We start from the raw sequence: 27524 nt of genomic DNA on the forward strand, positions 1-27524 counted from the left end.
CACGGGATACATGCGGACGTGCATTGTCCTGTTGCAACAGCAAGTTCCCTTGCCGGTCTAGGAATGGTAGAACGATGGGTTCGATGACGGTTTGGATGTACCGTGCACTATTCAGTGTCCCCTCGACGATCACCAGTGGTGTACGGCCAGTGTAGGAGATCGCTCCCCACACCATGATGCCGGGTGTTGGCCCTGTGTGCCTCGGTCGTATGCAATCCTGATTGTGGTGCTCACCTGCACGGCGCCAAACATGCATACGACCATCACTGGCACCAAGGCAGAAGCGACTCTCATCACTGAAGACGACACGTCTCCATTCGTCCCTCCATTCACGCCTGTCGCGATACCACTGGAGGCGGGCTGCACGATGTTGGGGCGTGAGCGGAAGACGGCCTAACGGTGTGCGGGACCGTAGCCCAGCTTCATGGAGACGGTTGCGAATGGTCCTCGCCGATACCCCAGGAGCAACAGTGTCCCTAATTTGCTGGGAAGTGGCGGTGCGGTCCCCTACGGCACTGCGTAGGATCCTACGGTCTTGGCGTGCATCCGTGCGTCGCTGCGGTCCGGTCCCAGGTCGACGGGCACGTGCACCTTCCGCTGACCACTGGCGACAACATCGATGCACTGTGGAGACCTCACACCCCACGTGTTGAGCAATTCGGCGGTATGTCCACCCGGCCTCCCGCATGCCCACTATACGCCCTCGCTCAAAGTCCGTCAACTGCACATATGGTTCACGTCCACGCTGTCGCGGCATGCTACCAGTGTTAAAGACTGCGATGGAGCTCCGTATGCCACGGCAAACTGGCTGACACTGACGGTGGCGGTGCACAAATGCTGTGCAGCTAGCGCCATTCGACGGCCAACACCGCGGTTCCTGGTGTGTCCGCTGTGCCGTGCGTGTGATCATTGCTTGTACAGCCCTCTCGCAGTGTCCGGAGCAAGTATGGTGGGTCTGACACACCGGTGTCAATGTGTTCTTTTTTCCATTTCCAGGAGTGTATTTGGCTAAATTTGGCTGTCATAAGCAGAAATAGAACTGAGCAGTGTGTTTATTGTTAATACTGTGTACAGATTAGGTCTCTATTATTTGGTTGTCTTTTGTTAATTTGTGCACTGACTTTTTCTGCACTCTGAAGGTTCTTTTCCATGATGGGATCTGTTGAATACAATAAATGTATGGATGAACTGATGTGTAGGGTTTATTTCAGGTTTCTTGGAAAATAATTTTTTATTGTAAACATCCCTCATGATAGTATTGGATTTTTCCATCTTGCGTATCCTTTCCTCTGCAGCAGAGGTGAAGTTGTATTAAAAAAATTTGTTCGTGACACCAGACACAACTATGCTGAACACTGGAGTATTGCCATCCTCTGATTTATATCATCCACTGAGAACACCCAAGGTGCCCTCATCCAAAAGAACATGCATTTAACACATACAGATGATAATCTCTGACCACAATTTATTGATTATGAACTGTAGATTAAAACTGAAGAAATTGCAAAAAAGGTAGTAATTTAAGGAGATGAGACCTGGATGAACTGAAAAAACCAGAGGTTGTAGAGAGTTCCAGAGAGAGCCTTAGGGAATGATTGATAAGAACAGGGGAAAGAAGTACAATAGAAGAATGGGTAGCTTTGAGAGATGAAATAGAGAAGGCAGTAGAAGATCAAGTGGGTAAAAAGATGAAGGCTAGTAGAAAACCTTGAGTAACTGAAGAGATTAAATTTAATTGATAAAAGTAGAAAATATAAAATTGCAGTAAATGAAGCAGGTGAAAAGGAATACAAATGTCTCAGAAATGAGATTGACAGGAAGTGCAAAATGGTCAAGCAAGGATGGCTAGAGGGCAAATGCAAGGATGTGGAGGCAGGTATCACTAGGGGTAAGGTAGGTACCGCCTACAGGAGAATTAAAGAGATCTTTGGAGAAAAGAGAAACACCTGCAGGAATATCAAGAGCTCAGATGGAAAACCAGTCCTAAGCAAAGAAGGCAAAGCAGAAAGGTGGAAGGAGTATACAGAGAGTCTATACAAGGGCAATGTAGTAGAGGGCAATATTATGGAAATCGAAGAGGATATAAATGAAGTTTGAAATGGGAGATATGATACTGCATGAAGAATTTGACAGAGCACTGAAAGTCCTAAGTTGAAACATGGCCCTGGCAGCAGTCAACATTCCATTAGAACTACTGATAACTGTGGGAGAGCCAGCCATTACAAACTCTACCATCTGGTGAGCAAGGTATATGAGACAGGTGAAATATCCTCAGACGTAAAGCAGAATATACTAATTCCAATCCCAAAGAAAGTAGGTGTCGAAAGGCGTGAAAATTACCAAACTATCAGTTAAATAAACCACAACTGCAAAATACTAACACAAATTTTTTACAGACAAGTGGAAAAACTGGTAGATGCCAATCTCTGGGAAGATCAGTCTGGATTCGGTTGAAATGTTGGAACATGAGAGGCAATACTGACCATACGACTTATCTTAGGAGGTAGGTTAAGGAATGGCAAACCTACATTTCTAACATTTGTACACTTAGAGGAAGCTTTTGACAATATTGAGTGGAATACGCTTTTTAAAATTCTGAAGGTGGCCTGCGTAAAATACAGGGAGCAAAAGGCTATTTACAATTTGTACAGAAACAAGATAGCAGTTACAAGAGTTGAGGGACATGAAAGGGAAGTAGTGGTTGACAAGGGTGTGAGACAGAGTTGAAGCCTATCCCCAATGTTATAAAATATAAAAACCTTGAGGTTTGCCGATGGCATCGTAATTCCGTCAGAGACAGCAAAGGACCTGGAAGAGCACTTGAACAGAATGGACAGTGCCTTGAAAGGAAGATATAAGATGAACACCAATAAAAGCAAAACAAGAATAATGGAATGTGGCTGAATGAAAACAGGTGATGCTGAGAGAATTAGATTAGGAAATGAGACACTTAAAGTAGTAGGTGTGTTTTGCTACTTGGGGAGCAAAATAACTTATGATGGTCAAAGTAGAGAGGATATAAAATATAGACTGGCAATGGCAAGGAAAGCGTTTCTGAAGAAGAGAAATTTATTAACATTGAGTATAGATTTAAGCATCAGGAAGTCATTTCTGAAAGTATTTGTATGGAGTGTAGCCATGAATGGAAGTGAAACACAGACGATAAATAGTTTAGACAAGAAGAGAATAGAAGCTTTCGAAATGTGGTGCTACAGAAGAATGTTGAAGATTGATGGGTATATCATGTAACTAATGAATAGAATTGGGGAGAAGAGGAAATTGTGGCACAACCTGACTAAAAGATGGGACAGGTTGGTAGGAGACATTCTGAGGCACCAAGGGATCGTCAATTTAGTATTGTACGGAATCGTGGAGGGTAAAAATTGTAGAGGTAGACCAAGAGATGAATACACTAAACAGATTCAGAAGGATGTAGGTTGTAGTAGGTACACAGAGATGAAGTAGCTTGCACAGGATAGAGTAGCATGGAGAGCCGCATCAAACCAGTCTCTGGACTGAAGACCACAACAAAAACAATGTTATATTTATTAAAAATAAGTTTTCACTTCCTTAAGTATCATTGCCTGTATCTGTCTCAATGATTATTATGCACTAATCTGATTCATTTTTATGATATTATAATGGTATTTCAAACAGTGGAAAATCCAGGATGGAATATGATGATATTATGGGAAGATTGTTGCTACTCACCATATAGTGAAGATGCTGAGTTGCAGATAGGCCCAACAAATGGACCGTCAGAAACTAAGCTTTTGGCCAACAAGGCCTTTACCAGAAATAGACAACACAACAACACAAACACACACATGCACACACACACACACACACACACACACACACACACACACACACACACACAAACACTACTTACACACACATGACACAGTCTCTGGTTGCTGAGACTAGACTGCAAGGACCAGCACATGATGGGAGAAGCGACCGGGAGTTGGGGGTAAGGAGAAGACTGGGGAGGGGAGGGGGAGGGATAGCAGGGTAGGGGTGGGGGGTGGTAAAGTGCTGCTTATGGAAGCATACAGGAACAAGGTAAATAGAAAGTAGGGCAGCTAGGTACAGTCGGGACACCCCTCCCCAGCCTCCTCCTTACACCCAACAGCTGGTTGCTTCTCCCATCGTGTGCTGGTGCTCACAGTGTAGCCCCAGCAGTCAGAGACTGTGGTCATGTGTGTGTGAGTGGCATTTGTGTCAGTGGGTATGTGTCTGTGTTGTCTATTTTCGATGAAGGCCTTTTTGGCCAAAAGTTTACTTTCTGACAGTCTTTTCATTGTGCCTGTCTGTGACTCTGTACCTCTGCAATATGATGGGTATCAACTATCCTTTCATAATATTGTTATAATGGTATTTTTAATCCATGGGCTTTTATTTTTGGGCATGACTATTTTTCTGTGTGAGTGGAAAGTGAAATCTGAAGTAATAATGGTTGGTCTATCTGTAACTGCAAACCTTTCATGTACAAAATGAGGCTGAAGCACATTATTCCAGTTTTCTTTCTGCCAGTGATTGAGGAAACTGGGAATATTATTATTTTTTTTCCAGTGTATCCATTGTAGAATATTCTTGTCAATATAGTTTCTGGACTACAGAGTGAGATTTATTGTTGGTGGTTTATCATGTTATCATGAAGTAATACTACATGTATTATAAGGATGTTCTGGTCTGAGGAGCCTGCATGTATTGCACCCACAGAACAGTTTAACTTGTTTGCTACTTATTAAAGATACCTAGCAATATGTGAGGCTACACTAGTAGGTTACATCACTTTTCCATCAAGTAATGAGTACACTAGGTTTAAAAACTGTGATTATTCATAATGTTCATTAAGAAAACTGAAGGTAAATCTTTCATGTATTATAATCTTTCTAAGTCCTATTTTTGACTATTTTGAGCTTGGCAGCTGTAGCATACAGACTGATGATCTAGACTTGGATCATGCCAGCTCACTGCCCCTGCCATCTCAGCAGTGGAGCTGTACTTGTGTGCAGCAGGGCCATGTTCAACACCAGAAGGATGCAGAAGGAGCATATAAGTCAGTGTTAAGCATTAGACAGTCAGTCATCAGGACCTCTTGAAGATAGCAACAAGTCAGTTTGCTAAAATGTCACGCCATTTGGATGATGCAATCCACCTCAATATTTAAGAACATTTCAAAATAATAATTTGCCATGAAAGCCAAAAATCATATAGAAATTACCTCTATGGGGTTAAGATGATCAACAAAGTGGAGAAGTTAGGTAAACTTCAGAATTGACTGGAATGTCTCCTGGCCTTCTTTGTCACCCTGCTGAAATAACCAAATCAAACTATCTTTTGTGAAATATAACAACAAAAATAATCAATTATTGATAATGTAATATAAATGAATAAATAAAAAATGTACTCACCAAGCGGAGGCAGGGAAACGTACATACAAAAGATTTAACTTTTACAAGTGGCACCTTCTTCTGGCAGAAGAGTTGAAGGGAAAGTAAGAGCTGTGAAGGGAAAGGACTGGACAGGTTTAAGGAAAGTAGTACAGTTTAGAAAAGTCACCCAGAACCTCGTGTCAGGGGAGACTTACTGGATGAGATGAGAAAGAAAGACTGAGTGTTGGGGACTGCATCAGATGAGGTTTGAAAACGTGAGAGCTTAAAGGTGGAAGACAGAGTAATATGCAAGACAGAGATTACTACTAAAACATCATGCATGAGTTAATAAGAGTGAAAAGCTAAGTGCACTGTATGTAACACAGGTGGGAGGAGGAATGCCGAAAAATAGACAGGTCAGAAAATGAAAATGTAGGACACTAAAACAGAGTGAAGAAAAGAGTAGTTACTGTGAATAAATGCTGAGACAGGAAGAATTAATATAAATTAAGGCCAGGTGGGTGGCGAAAACCAAGGACATGTTATAGTGCTAGTTCACACCTGTGGAGTTCTGAGAAACTAGTGTCTGGGGAAAGAATCCAGATGGCGTGTGTGGTGAAACAGGCACTGAGGTCATGACTGTCACATTGTACAGCATGCTCTGCAACAACATATTGTGTGTAGCGTATATACACCCTCTGCCTCTACCTATGCCTATTCATCCTGACTGATTACTGGGTGATAGTCATGCCATGTAGCAGAGATACTGAGTTGCAAATGGCACAACAAAAAGATTAACACAATTATAGCTTTCGGCCATTAAGGCCTTTGTCAACAATAGACACACATACACTCATGCACATGCACACACTCATGCACATGCACACACTCACGGAAATGGAACTCGTACACATGTCTACAGTCTCAGGCAACTGAAACCACACTGCGAGCAGCAGCACCAGTGCATGATGGGAGCGGCAACAGGGTGGGGGTAAGGAGTAGGCTGGGGTGGGGATGGGAAGGGATAGTATGTTGGGGGTGTCAGACAGTGAAGTGCTGCAGAGATGGAGGGTAGGAGAGGTGGCATGGGGTGAGGGGGGGGGGGGGGGGAGTAACAGAAAGGAGAGAATAAAAAGAAATTGAAAGATTGGATGTGGGTGTGAAATGACAGCTGTGTAGTGCTGGAACGGGAAAAGGAAGGGGGCTGGACATGTGAGGACAGTGACTAATGAAGGTTGAGGACAGAAGGGTTACAGGAATGTAAGATGTATTACAGGGAAAGTTCACACCTGAGCAATTCAGAAAAGATGGTGTTGGTGGGAAGGATCTGTATGGCACAGGCTGTGAAGCAGTCATTGAAATGAGGGATATCATGTTTGGCAGTGTGTTCAGCAACAGGGTGGTCCACTTGTTTCTTGGTCACAGTTTGTCGGTGGCCATTCATGTGGACAGACAGCTTGTTGGTTGTTATGTCTTCTCTCCATCCGCAAAATTCTCCTGCTATGTAATCCCCAGTTCCTGGAACCCATAACACACATTCAAACTCTTGCCCTGCAGGAATTTGAGCAACATGCACAATGCCACCTCAAAAAGCTGTCCATCTTGCTAACTTCCTACTCTCGCTTCGGAGTACCAATGTTCACCACCACTACAACAACCTCCAAACCTCCCCCACATCCCCTCATAGCTGACAAACTCTTTCTCATAGACCTACTACACCTACCCCACCTTCCAAAACTCCCTCCCACCACCACATAGAATCCACAACCTAAACAGACCCGGAACAGTCATGAACCTTGAAGCCATAGTCCGACAGAAATATCAGTCCTTTCCAAAGGCCTCACCTTTTGCCCCATTCCCAAATTCAATCATGCAGGACTTGTTAAAGACCTTCTTTCCTTCTCCCAGTCCTTTCAGTGGAAACACGTTTTTGCCACCAACCTGACCAATCAGACCATGCTTTTGCCACCAACCTGACCAATCAGACGCAACCAAAGACCAATACTGAACCTTGCCTTACTCAGTTGAGTCTTCTATCCAACCGTGGTCCACCCCCAATGTCCCCTAACCATCCCCTATTAACTTTCCAGAATTTATTAACCTTGAACTTTGCCTCGCCATAATTTCCCAAATCCCTCAACATGCAAACTAACCTTACATCTGCAGAAAGAACTGCAGTCCACTATCTAAAAACTGATCACAACCTTATAATCCTACCTGCAGACAAAGGCTCCACCACCACTGTTTGGAACTGCAAGGATTATCTGGCGGAAAGACTTCGTCAGCTGTCAGATACTTCCACCTACAAACCTTGCCACAGTGACCCCATTCCAGTAGTCCGGCAGGATCTCCAGTCACTACTCAAATCCTTAGGCCCATCCTAAAACCTCTCCCCAGAGTCCATCTCTCTTCTTACCCCTACCACTCCCCACACTCCTACCTTTTACAAACTTCCTAAAGTCCATAAACCCAACCAACCAGGACGGCCCATTGTGGCCGGTTACTATGCCCCCCCCCCTCCCCCACCCCCGGAACCTACCCTCCTATATAAAAGATACCAACCATTTCCTCCACAGACTCTCCACAGCTCCTGTCCCCTTAACACACAGTGCCCTGCTCGTCACTATTGATGCCACCTCCCTGTACACTAACATTCCTAATGCCCATGGCCTTACTGCTATTGAGCACTACCTTTCCAAACACACTATGGATTCCAAACCAGCAATCTCCTTCCTAGTCGCCATGACCTCATCCACAATTACTTTTACTTTGAAGGCATTACTACAAACAATCCGGGGTACAGGGTATGGCTATGGGCACCTGCATGGCACCATCCCATGCCAACCTATTCATGGGCCATCTAGAGGAGTCCTAAAAACTGAGAATCCTAAACCCCTCACTTAGTTCAGATTCATTGACGGTATCTTTGCTGTCTGAATCGAAGGTGAGGACACCCTTTCCACATTCCTCCAGAACCCCAACAACTTCTCTCCCATTTGCTTCACCTGGTCCTACTCAACCCAACAATCCACCTTCCTAGATGTTGACCTCCAGCTCAGAGATGGCTACATCAATACCTCCATCCATATCAAACCTACTAACTACAAGAAATACCTACACTTCAACAGGTGCCACACCTTCGATACCACGAAGTCCCTTTTGTACAGCCTAGCCACTCATGGTCATTGCATCTGCAGTGACGAGCAGTCCGTTTCGGAATATACCGAGGGTCTCACTGAAGCCTTCACTTACTGTATCTATCCTTCCAACCTTGTACAAAAACAAATATGCCGTGCCTTATCTTTCCAGTCTCCCACCACCTCCCAAAGTCCCACAGTCAAGCCACAGAGGAACATTCCCCTTGTAACTCAGTACTATCCAGGACTGGAGCAGCTGAATTACATTCTCTGCCAGGGTCTCGACTACCTCTCGTCGTGCCCTGAAATGAGAAATATCCTGCCCACTTTCCTCCCCACCCCTCCCACAGCGGTATTCCATTGTCCACCAAACCTACACAATATACGCGTCCATCCTTACACAACCCTTGCTCCCAATCCCTTACCTCATGGTCAAGCCCCTGTAATAGACCTAGATGCAAGACCTGTCCTGTACATCTTCCTATCACCACCTACTCCTGTCCGGTCACTAACGTCGCCTATCCTATCAGTCACATGTTTTACAAGCCAAGCTGCAACCACTGTACTGCATTCTATGTAGGCATGACAACTAACAAGCTGTCTGTCCGCATGAATGACCACCGACAAACAGTGGCCAAGAAACAAGTGGACCACCGTGTTGCTGAACACACTGCCAAACATGATATCTCTCATTTCAATGACTGCTTCACAGCCTGTGTCATATGGATCCTTCCCACCAACACCAGCTTTTCTGCACTGCTCAGGTGGGAAGTTTCTCCAATACATCCTACATTCCCATAACTCTCCAGTCCTCAACCTTTGTTAGCCACTGTCCTCACCCATCCAGCTCCCTCCCTGCTCCCATTCCAGCACTACATAGCTGTCATTTCACCACCACACCAATTATTTCAATTTCTTTTTATTCTCTTCTTTCCGCTTCTTCCCCCCCCCCCCCACCCCCCCACCCCCCCTCCCCCCTCACCACCTTGCCATCTTCTCTCCTGCCCTCCGTCTAAACTGTAGCACTTCACTGTCTGCCACCCCGACCATACTATCCCCTTCCCCTCCCCGCCCCAGTCTCCTCCTTATCCCCTCAGTTACCACTCCCATCACACACTGTTGCTGCTGCTCGCAGTGTGGTTTCAGTTGCCTGAGACTGCAGACGTTTGTGCAAGTTGCATTTGCATGAGTGTGTGTGTGTGTGTGTGTGTGTGTGTGTGTGCGTGAGTGTATGTGTGTCTGTTGCTGACAAAGACCTTAATGGCTGAAAGTTATAATTGTGTGAATCTTTTTGTTGTGCCATTTGCGACTCGCTATCTCCGCTATACGGTGAGCAACAACTTTCCAATATTGTTACATTCCATCCTGGATTTTCCATTGTTTGAAAACATAAAAATGTATTCCAGTATGTAAAAAAGGTGAGAAAGGTGATGTAAATAACTACAGACCCATCGCAATTACATTCAGAAATAAGAGGTCAATGACAACTGCTATTTGTGAGTGCATCATTTCCATCCTGAACATTATGGACAAAAAAACAGGAATCAATAGGACCATTTATTGACCTGTCAAAAGCTTTTGACATGGTCGATCATGAAAGACTGCTATCAAAGCTTGTAAGATATGGTATTCGAGGTCTGTCCAGCAACTGGATCAGTTCCTTCCTGACTAATTGTAAGCAGACAGGGTGCACAAGCACATAAATATCAAACAAAAAATTGTATGCGAACACTTATCTGACTGTAAACAAACTAAATGCGGTGTACCCCAAGGATCAGTTCCTTCTGTACGTAAATGATCTAAATTTAAATGCTGATGCACATAATACAATCATATTTGCAGATGGCACCACAAATCTACTTAAAGGAGACAGCAATGAACAGTTACAGCAGTTAGTATCCATGTACACAAAACAACTTAACAGCTGGGCTCACAATAATCAGCTTATAATAAGCAGTTAAAAAGCCATTGCACTAAAATTCCACAGTGCCTCCGACAAGGACATGTTTATTCCATCAGTTTCTATCAGTAATGAGCTAGTTGGTAACAGTACCAAAACCAAATTCTTAGGGCTTTGGCTGTAGAGCAACATAAAATAGAATAAGCATATTGAATATCTCAGTGCAAAACTGAACAAAACATGTTACCTTCTTTGCTCACTAAAATCATGCTGTAGTGAGAAAACATTAATGAATGCATATTGTGCCTACGTTCGTTCTTATCTTAGATATTGGGTCACTTTTTGGGAAACACTAAAAGAGCTAAGAGCACTTTTAAACTACAAAAAGGGCCACCAGAATCTTGTTTGTGTGCAAGTCTAGAGACTCTTGTAAACCTTTGTTTAAGAAATCTGGTATTCCTTTATTACAATGTGTATAAATTATGGAAACCATTTTATTCTTTAAAACAAATGTAATACATAAAGACTGCAGACTGTAAAAAAAACTGTAATGTACATGATCACTTTACCAGACAAAATAGAAACTTACATATAACCAAAATTAGCACAGCTCTGTGCCAAGAAGGTACTTTTCACATGGGAGTTAAGCTTTATAACAAACTTCCTGAAAACATAAAAGGTATTACTGAGGTTAAGCCTTTGGAAATCTCTAAAGTCATATTTACAGCCTCACTGCTTTTACTCCATTGAAGAATATTCAAATTTATGAAGTGTGTTATATAAATACTTATGTATAAAGTGTATTATTGTAACCTTAAATAAGTATGCTTAGAAATGACTTTCAGTTGTTTACTTATAACTTTACTTGTCCAATGTTTTCTGCACAAGCTGCTTTGTAGACAGCAGGACCAATAATTACAATAAAAATACAAGTAATAATATAAAAACAGAAAAATCAAGAGGCAAAGACACAATAGATAGTGAAGTAAGTTTATTTAACCAATAGCTGTATAATTAGGAAATTGACTAGGTAGTGGTGCTATTTTGTGGGAGAGCACTGTTGACAAAAAGGGGTTGCCCAGTGTTTGCTAGTAAAATCAGGAAAAAGCGAAATTTTCTTATCTGAATATTTGAAGTAACAAGTTACTTTGATGAAAGGTGGGCATTTTTGGAATCAGAAAAATCGTGGCTGCAAAATTGTGGTACTAAATTTTGAAAATAATCAGAACTTAAATTGGAACACTATAGAACATGAACATTTTAATTATGAATAGTTTTTGAAATACAAAGTTGTTGGAAAAAAATAAGATATTTGTTGGAAAGAGGAGAATGAAGTCTTTCAAATAAACTGTACCAATTTAGAAATAAACAACTAGTTGCTCTCAGGAAATTTCACCATCAAATGGTTTGCATCTATAGTAAATCATAACTTATTTTAAAGATAAAGTGTTTCCAGATGAGTAACTAATAATATTATCATCACTAATTGAGAAATTACACAGTGAATGATATAGTTTAATAATCACTATTTAAATAAGAAATTAGATATTTTGAGTAACTAATGTTATGTACAAACAACAGACACTCCAAGCTGGAACATCAACAATAATAGGAGAAGGATAGAGTCTTATTACTGTAAAGATGATCTATTGAGTCTGGCTTGCAGAAAGGGACAATGAAAAGACTGTTACACATCGTAACTTTCAGCCAAAGCCTTCTTCAGCAAATAAAACACGCATGCATTCACACAATCGAGCACATCTCGTGCACACATATCTGCTATCACCAGCAGCTCCAACTGGAATGCGACTGTCATGTGAAAAGCAATCTGGACTGGGGTGGGGAAGGGGGAGGGATAGGGCAGGGTATATGAGGTGCTATCCAAAATTTTTGGGACTGGTGCTGCCATCTGTTGAAAACCTTATCTCTGGACTAATAATCACCATCACCCTCAAAGTAGTTCCCATCTGCACGTACACACTGGTTCCAGCGCTTCTGCCACTGGTCAAACATTTTCTGGAAGTCCTTTTCTTTGGGGGTGTTTATCACTGCCAGCGTTGCTTCTTGAATCCTCTCTAGAGAGTCAAACCATGGCCTTTCAACTTGAGTTTCAGTTTTGGGAATAGCGCGAAGTTGCAAGGTGCCAGATCTGGTGAGTACAGTGGGTGGGGTACAACCACTGTGTTGTTTTCTGCAAAAAAGGTCGTGGTGAGCAAGGACGTGTGACAGGGCGCATTGTCGTGATGCAGCAGCCAGTTCCCTTGATGCCAAAATTCAGGCCGTGATCGCTGCATGTTTTCATGGAGCCGTCGCAAAACATCACAGTAGTACACGGAATTCACTGTTTGGTTGCGTGGCATGAATTCTTTGTGGACAATTCCCTTGGTACCAAAGAAAATGATGATCATGCCCTTCACTTTGTTCTTCACCTGTCTTGCTTTTTTGGGTCTTGGAGAGCCCAGGCTCTTCCACTGGGATGATTGTTGCTTTGTCTCTGGGTCATAACTGTAAATCCAGCTCTTGTCGCCGGTGATAACCTGTGACATGAAGGTCGGATCATCAGATACAGGCTGACGAAGGTCCATGCACACTTCAACATGCTGTGCTTTCTGATTAACAGTCAAGATCCTTGGCACAAATTTTGCGGCAACACGATGCATGCCCAATTCTTCAGTCAACATTCCTTGACATGTCCCATAACCAATACCCACTTCATCCGCAAGGTCTTGAATGGTTCGATGTCGATCCGCATGAACCAGTTGTTGAAGTTTGGCAACAATGTCTGGCACTGTGTGGCTAATGGGCCTTCCAGTGTGAGCATAATCTTCGACGTCTGTATGGCCGGCCCTGAACCAAGCATGCCACTCAAACACACACGTACGGCTCATGCTCTGTGCCCCGAACACTTGTTGAATCATTGCAAGGGTCTCCTTTTGCACTTTTCCCGAGATTTGCACAGAATGTGATACTCACACGCTGTTTTGTTCGCGGACCATCATAAAATCACCACACACCAGACACAGAGTATTAAGGAAATCACTGCCCCCAGGGGCTCAGCATTCAGGTGCCGAGTTCGGGCTTGGCGACCCCGGGGTTCCTGAGCTGGGGACTGGTAAGCGCTGTCAGTTCCCTGTCATCATAACCTCTGGGCATACTTCAGTGAGCACCGTGCAACGCGGCAGTGGAACATTGTGTGTCTCAGGGAATGGGGATCTTGGCTTGACCATCCGGATCATGAGGATGGAATAAACCTCTATAAACAAACCATCAATCTCAAAGTGTCCTGTGCGCTGGTGACATGCATGGCTGTTGAGGTGGAACAGTCCTTAGCAGGCAACCTCTGGGGTACCTGGCGCACTTCAGTTGTATAAGCCTTACCTAGGCATGCGGGGCTCTGTCTAGATGGACTTCTAGTTCCCTAGCTGCTCGTGGGACCGAGATGGATCCTTTGAAAGTCTCTTTTCCTCCTCCCAGTGAAAGGGTGGGCCGCTGGGAGGTTCTAACACCCAGTCTCTCAAGAGGGCTCGTGCAGTCAGTCCCACTGACTCCGGTACTTCTTTGACAAGTAAAGTCTTTGGTAACAGAATGCATTCTGGTAATCAGAACGTGTTTCTCATTGTCAAATGGAAGGAGGGTAGTTTAGAGAAGGTTTTGCCCTTCTATATACAAAAGAGTTTGGAGGGAATCTGTGGCTCCTTAAAATCAGTGAAGCGCTTGCGTAATGGGATCTTGCTAGTGGAAACTTCCACTTCACAGCAAGCAACTAACCTCCAATCTGCAAAATGCCTTGGGGAGTATGCTGCAGACACTGAACTGCACAGCACCTTGAATTATAGCAAAGGTGTTGTGACATATTGGGATCTAGTTGACATTCCCAGGAAAGAACTGCAACATGAGTGGGCTCCGGAAGGTATCGTTGATGTACAACATATCATGAAGAAGGTTGATGGCAATCTTGTCAAATCCGAGTCCTTTATTCTGACGTTTAATAGCACGAAACTTCCTGAAAATGTTAAAGCTGGCTTCCTTTGCCTTAGTGGTGAGGCCTTATTTCCTGACCCCAATGCACTGTTTTAAATGCCAGTGTTTTGGGCATACCACCTTACGGTGTAATGGCAAAGCGACTTGTGGTGACTGCGGTAAGGCTGCTCATGAAGGAGTTGATTGCTCATCCCCAGCCGAATGTATCAATTGCTCTGGGAACCACCCCGTATGGAGCAGGGATTGCTGAATATTTTTGGAGGAACGCAAATTCCAGGAAATAAAAACAACCAAACATATCCGCTATGGTGAGGCCAAAAAGATCAACAAGTCAATGCACCCTCCCACATTTGCTGCGTCTTTTGCATCCATGGTTCAGAAGTGTACTCCAAAAGCCGATGCCTCTATGCAGACAGAGGTGGTGAGTGTTGGCACTAACACCTGCAGATGTCAGTGCACTTGCAACACAGCCATTGTTTCAGAGCCTGTAGCCCCTACTCGAACGGCAGACAAAGGTACAGTGGCGAACTTGGGCCAGCCCCTGGTGCCTCCAACAGCTGAGGCTGTTCTGAAGCCCAGTACGGCCATTACCACTCCCACGTCGGCTCCTTCAAAGTCCACCAAACCGCAGAAAGCTTCTATACAGCAGCAACAGTGGGTCAAATCACATGGTAAACCATCTAACCATGCAGATGTCGTTTTATGTGAGGCTTCATCTGACTCTTCCCCAGAGCTGATGAAGTACAACGTATGTGTGGGGCAATCATCTCGCCCCACACCTGCCCGTACACCTGCTGCAGTGTTCCCACCCAGTCGGAGAGACAGGATGAAAGTGCTACCCCCGTCATAGATTGCTCCCATACTTCAGTGGAACTTGTAGGGGTTCAGGACGCATGTGGAGGAACCTCGTCTACTCTCTCAGGGTAGACCACTGTATCTGTGTCTCCAGGAGACTTATTTCTATCCATCATACTCCCCTGAGATGCGAGGTTATACACTCCACAAAATGGACGACCTGCGTGGAGAGAGAGCTAGAGGAGGCGTAGGTATTTTCGTCAGGACGGACTACCACTCCTCGCCTCTCTAGCTTACGATGACTTTACAGGCCATCGCTGTGTCCGTGCACATGTGTCATCCATTGACTGTACGTTCGCTTTACTTGCCCCCACATGATGCATTTGATGAAGGGGCCCTCACCGACTGTCTTACACAGCTCCCCCAGCCATTCATTATTTGCGGTAATTTTAATGCCCACAATGTGCTTTGGGGCTCTGCAATTACCTGTCCCAGGGGTAGAGCAATTGAGAGGCTTCTCCTGTCATCCTGTGCCTACTTGCTCAATGGAGGACAGAGCACTCACTTCTGCACAGCGACTGGGTCATTCTCTGCCATTGATCTCTCGCTTTGCTCTCCAGCTTTTGATGCCAGTGCTCAATGGGAAGTGGTCGCTGACTTGCACGGCAGTGATCACTTCCCAATCTGGATTCACCTACCAGATGCTATGGGCCCCGAAAGGAGAACATCAAGATGGGTGCTCAGTGAGGCCGACTGGACACTTTATAGCCAGTTGGCCCAGTTCGAACACTGTGCGAATGTTGAGGCATGGGTGGATCATATTACCAAAATGGTCCACCATGTTGCTGAAGCATCCATTTCACAGTCCACAGGCCACTGGAAGAGGCAACCTGTCCCTTGGTGGAGTGCTGAATGCCGCTCTGCAGTCAGGACCAGGCGTGCAGCTCTGCGTCAGTTCCAGTATCAGGCCGACTGCTGAGAATCTTGCAGCCTTTAAGGTGGTGAGGGCAAGATGTCACCGCATTATTTGAGACACCAACAAGAGGTCATGGAAACAGTTCCTGAACACCATTAATTGCTCCACCAAAAGTTCCATTGTGTGGGAGACCATCAGGAGAATTTCTGGGAGAGTAGCGAGGTGCCCCATGGCTTCTGTAATGACTAACGGCACTCTCCACCCAGATCCGCAAGACATTGCCCAGACTATAGCAACGTATTTTGCCATGGTAACTGCAACAACCAGTCAGGATCCAGGTTTCCAGCGCTATAGAGCGGCTGTTGAGAGGTGTAGTCTAGACTTCCAGTCCACCTCTCATGAAGTTTACAACTGCCCATTTTCTATGTGGGAGCTGGATTCTGCATTGTCTGCAGCTCGTGTCATATCCTCCGGTCACGAGAAGATCCATTACAGTATCCTATGGCACCTCACAAGGTGCAACAAAGAAATCCTCCTTGCACTTTTTAATGCCATTTGGGTGTCAGGTCACTTTTGGCACTCGTGGCATGAGGCAGTTTTAATTCCTTTTTTAAAAGCTGGGAAAGACCACATGAGCCCAAGTAGCTACCCTAGTGTTGCCCTCACTAGTTGCATGGGAAAGACCTTGGAGCGGATGGTCAACCGCCACCTTGTCTGGATGTTAGAATCCCGGCAATTCCTTAGTCGCTTTCAGTGTGGGTTCAGGAGGTTTCGTTCCACCTTCGATAACCTTGCCATCCTGGAGGCGGCTATACAACAAGCTTTCCTATGCTGTCGTCACCTTCTAGGTGTATTTTTTGACATCGAGAAGGCCTACAATACCACTTGGAGGTGTCTCATCCTGGAGCAGCTTCATGAATGGGGTTTTCGTGGTTGTCTTCCTCTTTTTATTCAGTCTTTCCTCTCGCCACAATGTTTTAGATACCGAATTGGTGACGCCCTGTCTGACTGCTTTGAGCAGGAGAACGGTGTCCCTCAGGGTAGTGTTTTAAGTGTGACTGTCTTTGCCATTGCTATTAATAGCATTACCTCCATAGTAAAAAGTTCTGTCCAGTGTTCCTTGTTTGTGGATGATTTCTCTTTGTTTTGCTCTTCTTCAAGCCTTGCGACAACAACGTGTCAGTTGCAACTTACTCTTAGACGTTTGGATGACTGGGCTCAGAAGAGTGGTTTTAAGTTTTCCACTGAAAAGTCCGTGTGTGTTCTTTTTCACCGTTCTCGTTCGATTTTAACCTTTCCTGAGTTGAGGATAAGGGATACTGTCCTTGCTTTTAAAGACACGGTGAGATTTTTGGGGCTCATTTTTGACTCGAAGCTTACATGGTTACCTCATCTTAAAGACCTGAAACGATGGTCACTTAAGGCTTTAAGTATTTTGAAATGTCTTAGCCACAATACATGGGGAGCCGACAGGACTTGTCTGCTCCAGTTTTACAGGGCGTTTGTGCAATCTTGGCTCGATTATGGGTGCACTGTGTATGGGTCTGCAAGGCCTTCTTACTTAAAGATGTTGGATGTTGTGCACCGTGAAGGGCTTCGGTTGGCCACTGGGGCATTCAGAACTAGCCCTCTACCAAGCCTCTGTGCAGAGGCTGGTGAACCGCCAATTCATATGCGGCGGCGGCTACTTACTGTGCACCAGGCATATAAAACTTTGTCCACACCATACACACCTGCATACCATACCATTGCTCAGCTTCCTCTGGCACAGCTATTTCATAACCGGCAACGAACAACGCGGCCCTATGGGATTCGCGCACAGGATTGCCTCTCTGCGATGGATATGGCTGGTCGTCATGTTTCCCATCGTAGTTGGAGCAGATTTCCACCTAGGCTCCTCCAGAGACTTATTTTAGAATTGACTAATTTTAAGAAAGATAGTACACCAGATTTTACATTCCAATCTCAGTTTTTTAACATTTTAGATGCGCATCACAGTTTTACCATCGTTTACACGGATGGCTCCAAACAGGAGAATTTCCTTGGCTGTTCTGTAGTGTTCCCTGATCATGTTACCTGGATTCGCCTCCCTGAAGAATATACTGTTTTCGCAGCAGAGCTCCATGCGATCCTGAAGGCACTGGAGCGGATGAATCATGTTCGGAGCAATCGATTTCTCCTCCGCTCTGATTATCTTAGTGCCTTACAATCATTGCAGAATCTGTACCCAACTGAGGAGATGGTCCAGCTGATATATGACCAACTGCACTGGCTCCAATGGTGGGGTAAGGAGGTGTCCTTCTGCTGGGTGCCTGGTCTTGTAGGAATATGGGGCAATGAAAAGGCCAATCGGGCTGCCAAGGAAGCCTGCAGAGAGCAGGATGTGGTCCAGTCTCCTGTTCCCTTGCAGTCTGTCATTTCTGCACTCCACAAGAAGTGCATGGAGTTGTGGGAGGAAGAATGGCTGGCGGTGACGACCAATAAACTGCAGTTGGTGAAGTCAACAACTCGGCTGTGGCATACCTCCTACCGGGTGCTCAGGCGGGAAGAAGTGACCCTCACACGTCTTTGGATTGGGCACTGTTCTCTCACACATAGCTTTATATTATGGCAGGAGGATCCCCCGTTTTGTGATGCTTGTGGTGTGCACATCTCTGTCCGGCACATTTTAACAGACTGCATTTTATACCGTGATGCCAGGGCAGAAGCACAAGTTGATGGCGAACTACCCTGTGTTTTAGCTAATGATGAGACATGTGTGTCTAGGGTTTTAAAGTTTTGTGATGTGTCTGGACTCTGGCCTAAACTTTTAGGCTGGAGGTTTTAGTTTATTGCACAGTGGCTGGCTCCTCCCTTTTTCCTTGCAGTCAGCCAGCCACTACCATCTGCTGTATTGCTTTAGCTCCCTCTACCACTTTCTTCCTGGGTTGTCCACGTTTTACTGCTGACGGCATGCTTCGTCCCATGCTTCGGTGTGGGTAGGAACATATTTTTCCAAGCTTTTTTCCTTTGTTTTACATTCTGTTTTATAGTTATGATTCTTTTCTTGACACCTGTCTCAATCTGATACTGAGTGGGCACTGAAGACCTCGCCGTCGTGCACCCTTGAAACCCTCTCCACCCATCCATAAGGAAATCACTATGGACACGCAACATGTCCTCCCAGTTGAATGCCACTCTGCACACTGACTCATCAGATATGCAGCTCTCGCCACCTAGCAGTGCAAAGATCTACTACTCCTACTCTCCAGATGGCAGTACCAGTCCCAAAAATTTTGGATTCTACTTCGTAGGTGAGGGGAGAGAAGAGAGCTGTCTTGTGGGGCATGCACGGAGTAGAGACTGTCAGGCGTAGTGTCAGGGGATGGGGTGTGGGGGAAAGAGTGGGGAACAGAAAATGAAGGGAGTAGGGAAGGAGAAAGGATGGGCCATTACATTTGCAGAGGGTGACACACAAAGAGGGTGAGGGAATATGAAAAGTGTGGAAGTGATAGGATGAGGGGGTGGAAACTATTGGGTGGAGGGTGTTGGGCAGTAGGTTACCTTAGGTAGATCACAGGATAATTCTGGGAGTGGAGAACATGTTATAAGGATAAAAAAAAGGTAGTGGAGGGAAGGATCCAGACGGCCTGGGTTGTGAAGCAACCATTGAAATCAAGCATGTTATGTTCAGCTGCATATCGTGCAACAGGGTGGTCTACTTTGCTCCTGGCCACAGTTTGGTGGTGGGCATTCATTTTGTTGGATGGTTGGTTGGTAGTCAATGATTGCAGCAGAGCTGGTGTAGAGCATGGCTGCTTTCAAGTTGGCCTGACCTATGATGGAGTAAGATAAGCCTGTAACAGGACTAGGATAGGAAATGTTGGGTGGCTGGATTGCACAGGTCTTGCACATGGGTCTTCTATGGGGGTATGATCCCTGTGGCAAGAGGTTGGGATTGGGAGTGGCAAAGGGATGGATAGAATGTAGTGAGGTTGGCTGGATGATGGAGCACCTCTTTAGGAGTTCTGGGAAGGATCTTGGGTAGGATGTCCCGCGCTTCAGGGTATGACAATAGATAATCAAACCCTGATGAAGGATGTGGTTCAGTTGTTCTTGTCTTGAGGTGGTACGGGGTGATGGCAGGGATAGTCTTTTGCAGCTGGCTCTTAAATGTGATCAGAAGAGTGGGATGTGTTTGGGGAATGGCGCAGGAAACCTGTTTATGGACTAGGTCTTGGAATAGTGCCACTCTGTTAAGGCCTTGGTGAGACCTTCAACTTACTGAAAAAGGGAAATCTTGTCACTGCAGATGTGCGTTTCCTGGGTCAAAAGGCTGTATGGGAGCAATTTTGTGGTTAGAGGTGTGGATGGAGCCATTAGAGAGGAGGAGGTAAACATCTACGAAGATGGCATGCTGGTTTGGGGAGGACAAGGTGAAGCAGCTGGGAGAGAAGGTGTTTAAGTTGTGAAGGAATGAGGATATGTTCTGTTGGTCCTGAGTCCAGATCATGAAGATATCATCAGAACTTACCAGAGGTTTTGGGTTTTGGGATGCTAGGAAGGCTGTCCTTTCCTCTGCTGAAAGGTTGCTGTTCTTAGAAGGGACTTGGGGAAGGATGATGGAGACTAATTGGAGGTAAGGAACTCCTGATTCTTGGAAGGTGACCAGTGGGAGGGGGGGGGGAGGTGACTGGGGAGGGGCCAGGAGATGGTGACGAGGGGTGGTTAGGTGAGGTGGGCTGTAGGTATGAACTGAGAGAGGCAGGGTTCAGTGTTGGAATTAGGATGGCTTTTTCATTCCATAAAATTTCAGGTGTGCAGCCTCATAAATTTCACTTGTTCTTGTGATATTTTGTCTGTATGCCATCCAGCCATCTTCAGAGTGAGCTGAGGTGACCAATGCTCCAGCACTTTTTAAACTCACATGCTAGACACTGTGCATGCAGTTACAGAAACACAAGGTGCCAGAGACGTTGATTGGCAGCAAAGAGGTATAACATATTCATGAAATTAGATCCATGGCTACACAGTTGATCGGCACAGTGATATCAATGTAGCACTGTGATGTCTTACAGAAAGTGCTGGATACTCTGATTTGTCCAAGCTGAGGCTGCTATCTCTATTAATTAAATTTATCATCAATCGAATTTCAATTGCTTCTTTCACTACTGAGTCCCAGAAAGGTTAAGTCGAGGATGCCTAGTGTCAATACAGTGTTCTGACACCACCAATTTTTTAGGTTGTAAGAGCCAGGTGTACCTGCAATGCTCTGTTCATCTCTCATGAACTGTACGTGTCATCTGTCCAATGTCTGAATGGCCACACTCACAGAGGATCTTATAAACCCCAGGCTTCCAAAGCACCAAATCACCTTTAACAGAACTCAGGAGTGCTGCTGTCTTTGGTGAAGGATGAAAAATGACTTTCACTTTGTGTTTGCTGATGATCTGTACTAGTTTTGATGACAGGCTTCCCACATATTGCAGAAAAATCATGGATTTAAAACTTTCTGTGTCATCTTCTGCATTCCTTATGCCGACTCCTTGGTTTCATTCATAGTGCCATATGTATCTGCTGTAGAGAATATCCACTGGCTTCAAAAATTGTTCTAAAGTGGAAAAGCTCACCCTCGAGACTGCTCTTGTCAGCAGTGATGTGTGCTCTGTGTACCAGAGTTCTGAGGACACACATCATCTCCGAAGGATGGTGGCAGCTATTTGCATGTAAATATAAATCCGTATGGGCTGGTTTCAAATATACTGCATGTCCCAAAGTGCCATCATCTTTGTGTCATGGTTCTAGACCAACGGAAAGTATCCTGTCAGTTTTCATGAATGAGTTTGCGAATATTAAAATATGTGGCATAAATAGTTGTATCTTTTGATTGCATTGACTTAGAGGCTTCAGTGTTTCACACTGTGAAGGGACCATGGGCCTCAGTATGTGACACAAATTTTAACTTGATACATGTACCTGTTCCAGAGAAAAAGGGTTTTTAACAGTTGGATGGACAGACAAACAAACGGGGGCAACAAAGTGGTTCTATAAGGGTTCTGTTTTTACTAATTGAGATATGTAATCCTAAAAAATAGCTGAAAGTATTATGGTTATTCACATAAGTTTGTACTACAAAAAATAAAAGAAGGTTCCAGGAGCAGAATTTTAGTATTTGAGTCGTCATGCTGCATTTTTTGAAATCATTCTCCCATAAAATGTACTCATATGGAATTACCCCCCTCCCCCCCACTCCCACCCCCCTTCTCCACTCCGGTGGTTTTCATTTGCCGTTTTTTAATATTTTATTTTTGATTCATGTACATAAAGTCACAGGAAAAATATAGTATAAAATATAATCATGTACATGACAATGAGTTCTTAATTGTTTGAACTAATATGCAAATACAGTATTGTGCCAAATATAGTAACATTATTGATTGATTGTGCTATACATAAATATTGTGTTATTTCTCCAATGTGGTGGTTCCCAACCTTACTGAGACAATTACTCATGGATGAGAGTTGATACCCTCAACAAAATTGTACATTTAAATGAACAAGTTGTGAAAAAAGTAACACATTTTTTGTAGTGACAAATGACAATAATACTTACAATTAGTTAATGTGCAAAGAAATAAAACTCACCTATTTTTGTGGTTTTTATTAGACCAAGAAATAATGACTCAATGAGACAATTGGTACTGCTTATTTTTAGTAATCCTTTTTATTTTGGCCTTGGTGTTGAGTGATACATATGGTAGGTTAAGATGAAATTTCATTATGTCCCTAACTTTTCTTTTCATTGCTATCATAGCAGATCGTCCATTTTCATATATGTAAGTGGTGGTAAATTAAACTGGTGTTCTCAAGACATTTTTCTATAGTTTCTAGTGAGATACGAAATCCAAGACATTGCTTTTTGGTTGGAATTTCACTGTCTGAAAATATCCCTTTGTTTATTATAATAGTCTTAGACTTCACACAATTATTTGTTGATAAAAATCAGGAAAATAGTTGCTAATATAATTTACTACTGATAACAAGTGATGAAAACATCTGGGGTGCTTTTAGTACACCACATTGGTTATCAAAAAGGAGTTTCCAGTGTTTCTAAAATATAAGGTCCATTCATATTAACAATTTTTGCAAACAGCAGTGAGTGTGGATTGTAATGGAGAGTATTCAAAATCTGAGAGCTGTTCATTGATCATTGGAGAGGTGAATGACAGGAATTACTAGAACAGACAGGCAGACAAATTGATTGGGTTCAGACTGGAATCAAAGACATAATTATGACCATCATGAAAATGACCTGGAGATGGGTGGGATAATTAGATGGGTGAATGGATTGAAGATGAACTGAGGAAATTCTTTGCTAAATTCTAACAGACAAGAAATGTCTGAGATGAAGACCTAATTGGATGTGTGTAGGTTATTAATAAAGACAGTGAACATTATCAATATATACAAACAGGAAGTGTAGCAAGTAACTAAATTTTACTTGTGAGTATGCAGTATAATATCAAGAATACATGATTAAATTTTTAGGTAATTTGGGGGTATGCAAGATGTGAAATTTAGTGCACAGAGCTGCCACCTCTTGCACCAACAACAGCTCTAACCCCGCTGGTCATTGTGAAAGTCAGTCAGGACTCCACTGTCCACATGTGGTCTTGTGTTATCCTGGCGAAGGAGACCTCAAAGCAAGGGCACACTCACTGGTCTTAACACGTCAGAAATGTTACACTTGCTGTTCAAAATGTCAGCTATGCAAATTAGAGGTGATCGTGGTGTAAACCCAATGGCATTCCATAGCATCTCACCTGGTACTGAACCTGCTTGATTATGACAAATGTAATCTGGCAATATTTGTTCTTCTCAGAGTCTCCACACATGGGTATGTCCATCATGATGATGTATGCATAACTGGGACTTGTCTGCCACTCCTGTGTTCAGTACCATCATTAGACAGACTATTGTTGATGCACCTCTCTGCTGCAGTGTCAAGGGAAGTGGCAACAGTTGTCACCGTGCTGACAGTCTGTGGTACTGCAGACATTGTTGCATGGTGTGTGTGTGGATACTTGTCTCACTGCAAACAAGCCTATTTTCAGAATCTAGGTATGTGACAGTGTGTGAAAGAACAATATGTATGTCCTCTCATGCTCTCTTCATTGAGAGTCCACCGAGATCCTGCCGTGCATTCACTATGGCCTCCAGAATTCATTGACTACACACTCACATGACAACAGTGGGATCCCAAACAGTGTTATTAGCAATATGACGTAACAAGAAACCACAGTCATGATAGTTCTACGTTCAGCCGCTGTTGGCTTCCCAAACATGTTGGTAAACTTTTCTCCTACTAGCACAATTTTATATATAAAAAAGTGTGACTTTATGAGTCATGTACCCAATCTTTACTCTCATATGGAATGAGGACGTGTTACTCTTACCTTTTTTGTGAGTTGCAATGAAATGGTAATCATTTGCATATTCAAGCAATTACTATGCTTTTTGCTGGTTTTATGTCTGTTGGATGCTGTCTTCATGGTGTTGCAGTTGTAATGATCTGCAGTGTATTGGTTTCTAGTGAAATGGTATAAGACATATTAATTTTTAAGGACTGCTTAAGAGACGTTACTAAATCTTAATTGAACACTTTTTGTTTTTTAGCCTCAGAAAAATTAATTCCCAAGTTGGGAACCACTACTCTAATGAGACTGTTCACTTATTTTCTTACAAGTTTCCTTAACTTTGCAATCTGTATCTTAAATACTCTCTTCTGCTATTATTGCAGACGCAGGTGTGGTCATGTTAGTCCAGAACAATTTCGACAAGCCTTGCAAGTGGCTGGACTGGATGTTCCTGGAGATCAGCAAACTTGCTTACTGCAGTACTTTAGTGATGACATGGGATTCAATTATCAATCCTTTCTTCAAGCTGTTGAACCTCTGGATAATCCACCATTGGTTTGTAGCATTTCTCGATACTCAGTAATAACTGAAGGCTTCATGATTCCTGTCATCATCTGAAACTACAAACAGTAGAAAGCAAAGAGTTAAACTGATTATTGGGACTGTCACATCAATTAAGCTTGGCTTATCAGACAGTTGCAACTATTTGTTCTGAAGGACTGATATTTTATGTTTTTCACTATTATAGAGTTTGTCAGTCCTACTTCATGGTAAGGAAAACATATCACTTTATCCTCATCATTTTCTTCTGATTGACTTTTTTTGGCAGTTTATCTCTTCACTTTGCAATAAATTCAGAGTGACAGTAAATGATTTACTGGGCCAGGAAAACTGGCTACATAATGTTGTTCAAATTATCTAATGGGAGGTGGTGGCTCAGATTTAGAAACAATTTTAAATGACATATGCAAATGATAAATGTAGAGTAGTGAATAGAATCATATACAGAAAATTTTCAATAATTAGCATGAAAGTGAAAAGTTGTTACTGTGTGTTTATGTAAAATTTCAATATACCAGCAGAATAACTGGAATGAAGTGTAGAAGAGTAACCTCAATGATTAATTTTGAGGTCAAATAAGGACACAGATTTACCTGTGTGATAGGTAAATAACAAACAAATTGTCATCAGAGGACTGAAAAATGTGTTTCATTTGCAAAACGATCATTTAAAAATGTTTGTTCTAATGCATGTTACATTTCAAGTCAGTGAGGAGAAAGATGCTCTGGAAGTGTTGTGTGCAGCCAATGAAAATTTAGTTGTGAGGGATTTGCTTCATTGAAAAATATGTTTGTGGTTTTGTGTTGGTAAACATTGAAATAAATGAACAAAGAAACCTCATTTATTTAATATGGAATTGGTAGTGGAAAATGAGAGGTAAAACATAAAGCACATTTGCTAGCTATTGACTTAGTTTCTATGCCTGATCCCAATTAACTATAATTTTTGTGGTGACAAAACCATCCTTCTAGGCCTATCAGATTATAATCTAATTAAAATTACTTTATTGTTGACACTTCATGTGTTGGAGCTGGTTTCCTCCAGTCAGGGTGCTCAACGTCACACCCAAACCGTTCGACATTACCAAGCTGCCACAACAATTAATTAGTTCACTTGCTGATCTCTGTCTGCCTCTCTTTTTTGATGTGTTTGGATCTTGAGTTATAGATCTGGCCCTTCCCTTTTATTTTGTATTTCACTACACATTATAACCACATCAAACACACACACACACACGCGCACACACACACACACACACACACACACACACACACACACACACACACACACACACCAGTGCTAACGAAATACGCATGTTTCATATATAGAGCTAATCAAACGCTACTGAATCCTTCAGCACAAGATGCGATTCAACATCACATATACAGTTCTTACGAGGGTCATTGTGAAAGTATGCCTCCTATTTTTTGTGATGACTTCAGAGGTCCATGCCAGATGTTGTTGGTGTAGTGCTAATGCTTGATCCTTCCTCTTTCATTTGGAGGTTGTTCTGCTTTTCTGTGGTAGGAGGCGCCAGCAGAGGAGTGTTCCAAAATGGAGTCTGATACGGATGTGTGTATAAAACAGTGATGCGTGGTTGAATTCCTCACTGCTGAAGAAATTGGTGTGATTGAAATTCATCGACACGTGCTAAAAGTGTATGGAGACGATACAGTAGATGTGAGCAATGTGAGGCGATGGGTACGGTATTTTCCAGGTGGTGAGTAGGGTGTGCATGACAAGCTATGGCCTGGTTGACCTGCACAGCTGTCATCCCTAGCAATAAAGGCCATCTTGACCAACTCATCCATGCTGATTGGCGGATAATGACCACAGAATTGTGTGCAAAGCTGAATGTCAGTTGTAATGTCTTGGAAACAATGTTGGAACATCTTTGTTATCAGATAGTCTGTGCGAGATGGGTCCTGCAGATGCTTACACAAGAACAAAAAACTCACCAAATGGAAATTTGTCAGGACCTGCTGGACTAATACAAAGCTGAAGGTGACAATTTTCTGAATAGTATTGTCACCAGAGGTGAGACATGATGTCGCCCTACGAGCTGGAATCTGAAAGACAGTCCGTTTAGTGGCGACATGTGAATTATCCATTGAAGAAGAAATTCAAGATGCAACTATCTGCAGGCAAAGTGATGAGCACAGACTTCTGGGGTGGCCAGGGTGTGGGTCTTTTGGATGTCCTGGAGTCTGGAGAAACTGTCAATTCAGCACACTACAAGACAACACTGACTAAGCTGAAAGCCTGAATTTCCAGGTAAGGCCAGAGAAAAAGCCCAGCTTTCACCAGAAACATGTTAATGCCAGGCCCCACACCAGTTTTGCGACCACGCAATTCATTGCAAAATTCGGCTGGACTATCTTACCACATCCACCGTCCAGTCCTGATTTAGCACCTTCAAACTTCCATCTCTTTGGGCCTCAGAAAAATGGACTATGT

The 27524-nt window shown here is 43.5% G+C and overlaps 1 protein-coding gene across 1 annotated transcript in view; it reads left to right on the forward strand.

The window, feature by feature from the left end:
- LOC124797979 overlaps positions 1–27524 on the forward strand; it is a 225771-nt gene that overhangs the window by 68564 nt on the left and 129683 nt on the right. Inside the window, exon 6 of the mRNA XM_047261158.1 lies at positions 24890–25061. Within this exon, the coding sequence (XP_047117114.1) occupies positions 24890–25061 (172 nt within the window). The remainder of the gene's footprint in view (positions 1–24889; positions 25062–27524) is intronic.

The sequence above is a fragment of the Schistocerca piceifrons genome, chromosome 1, assembly GCF_021461385.2.
Source record: "Schistocerca piceifrons isolate TAMUIC-IGC-003096 chromosome 1, iqSchPice1.1, whole genome shotgun sequence".
Classification (NCBI taxonomy): domain Eukaryota; kingdom Metazoa; phylum Arthropoda; class Insecta; order Orthoptera; family Acrididae; genus Schistocerca; species Schistocerca piceifrons.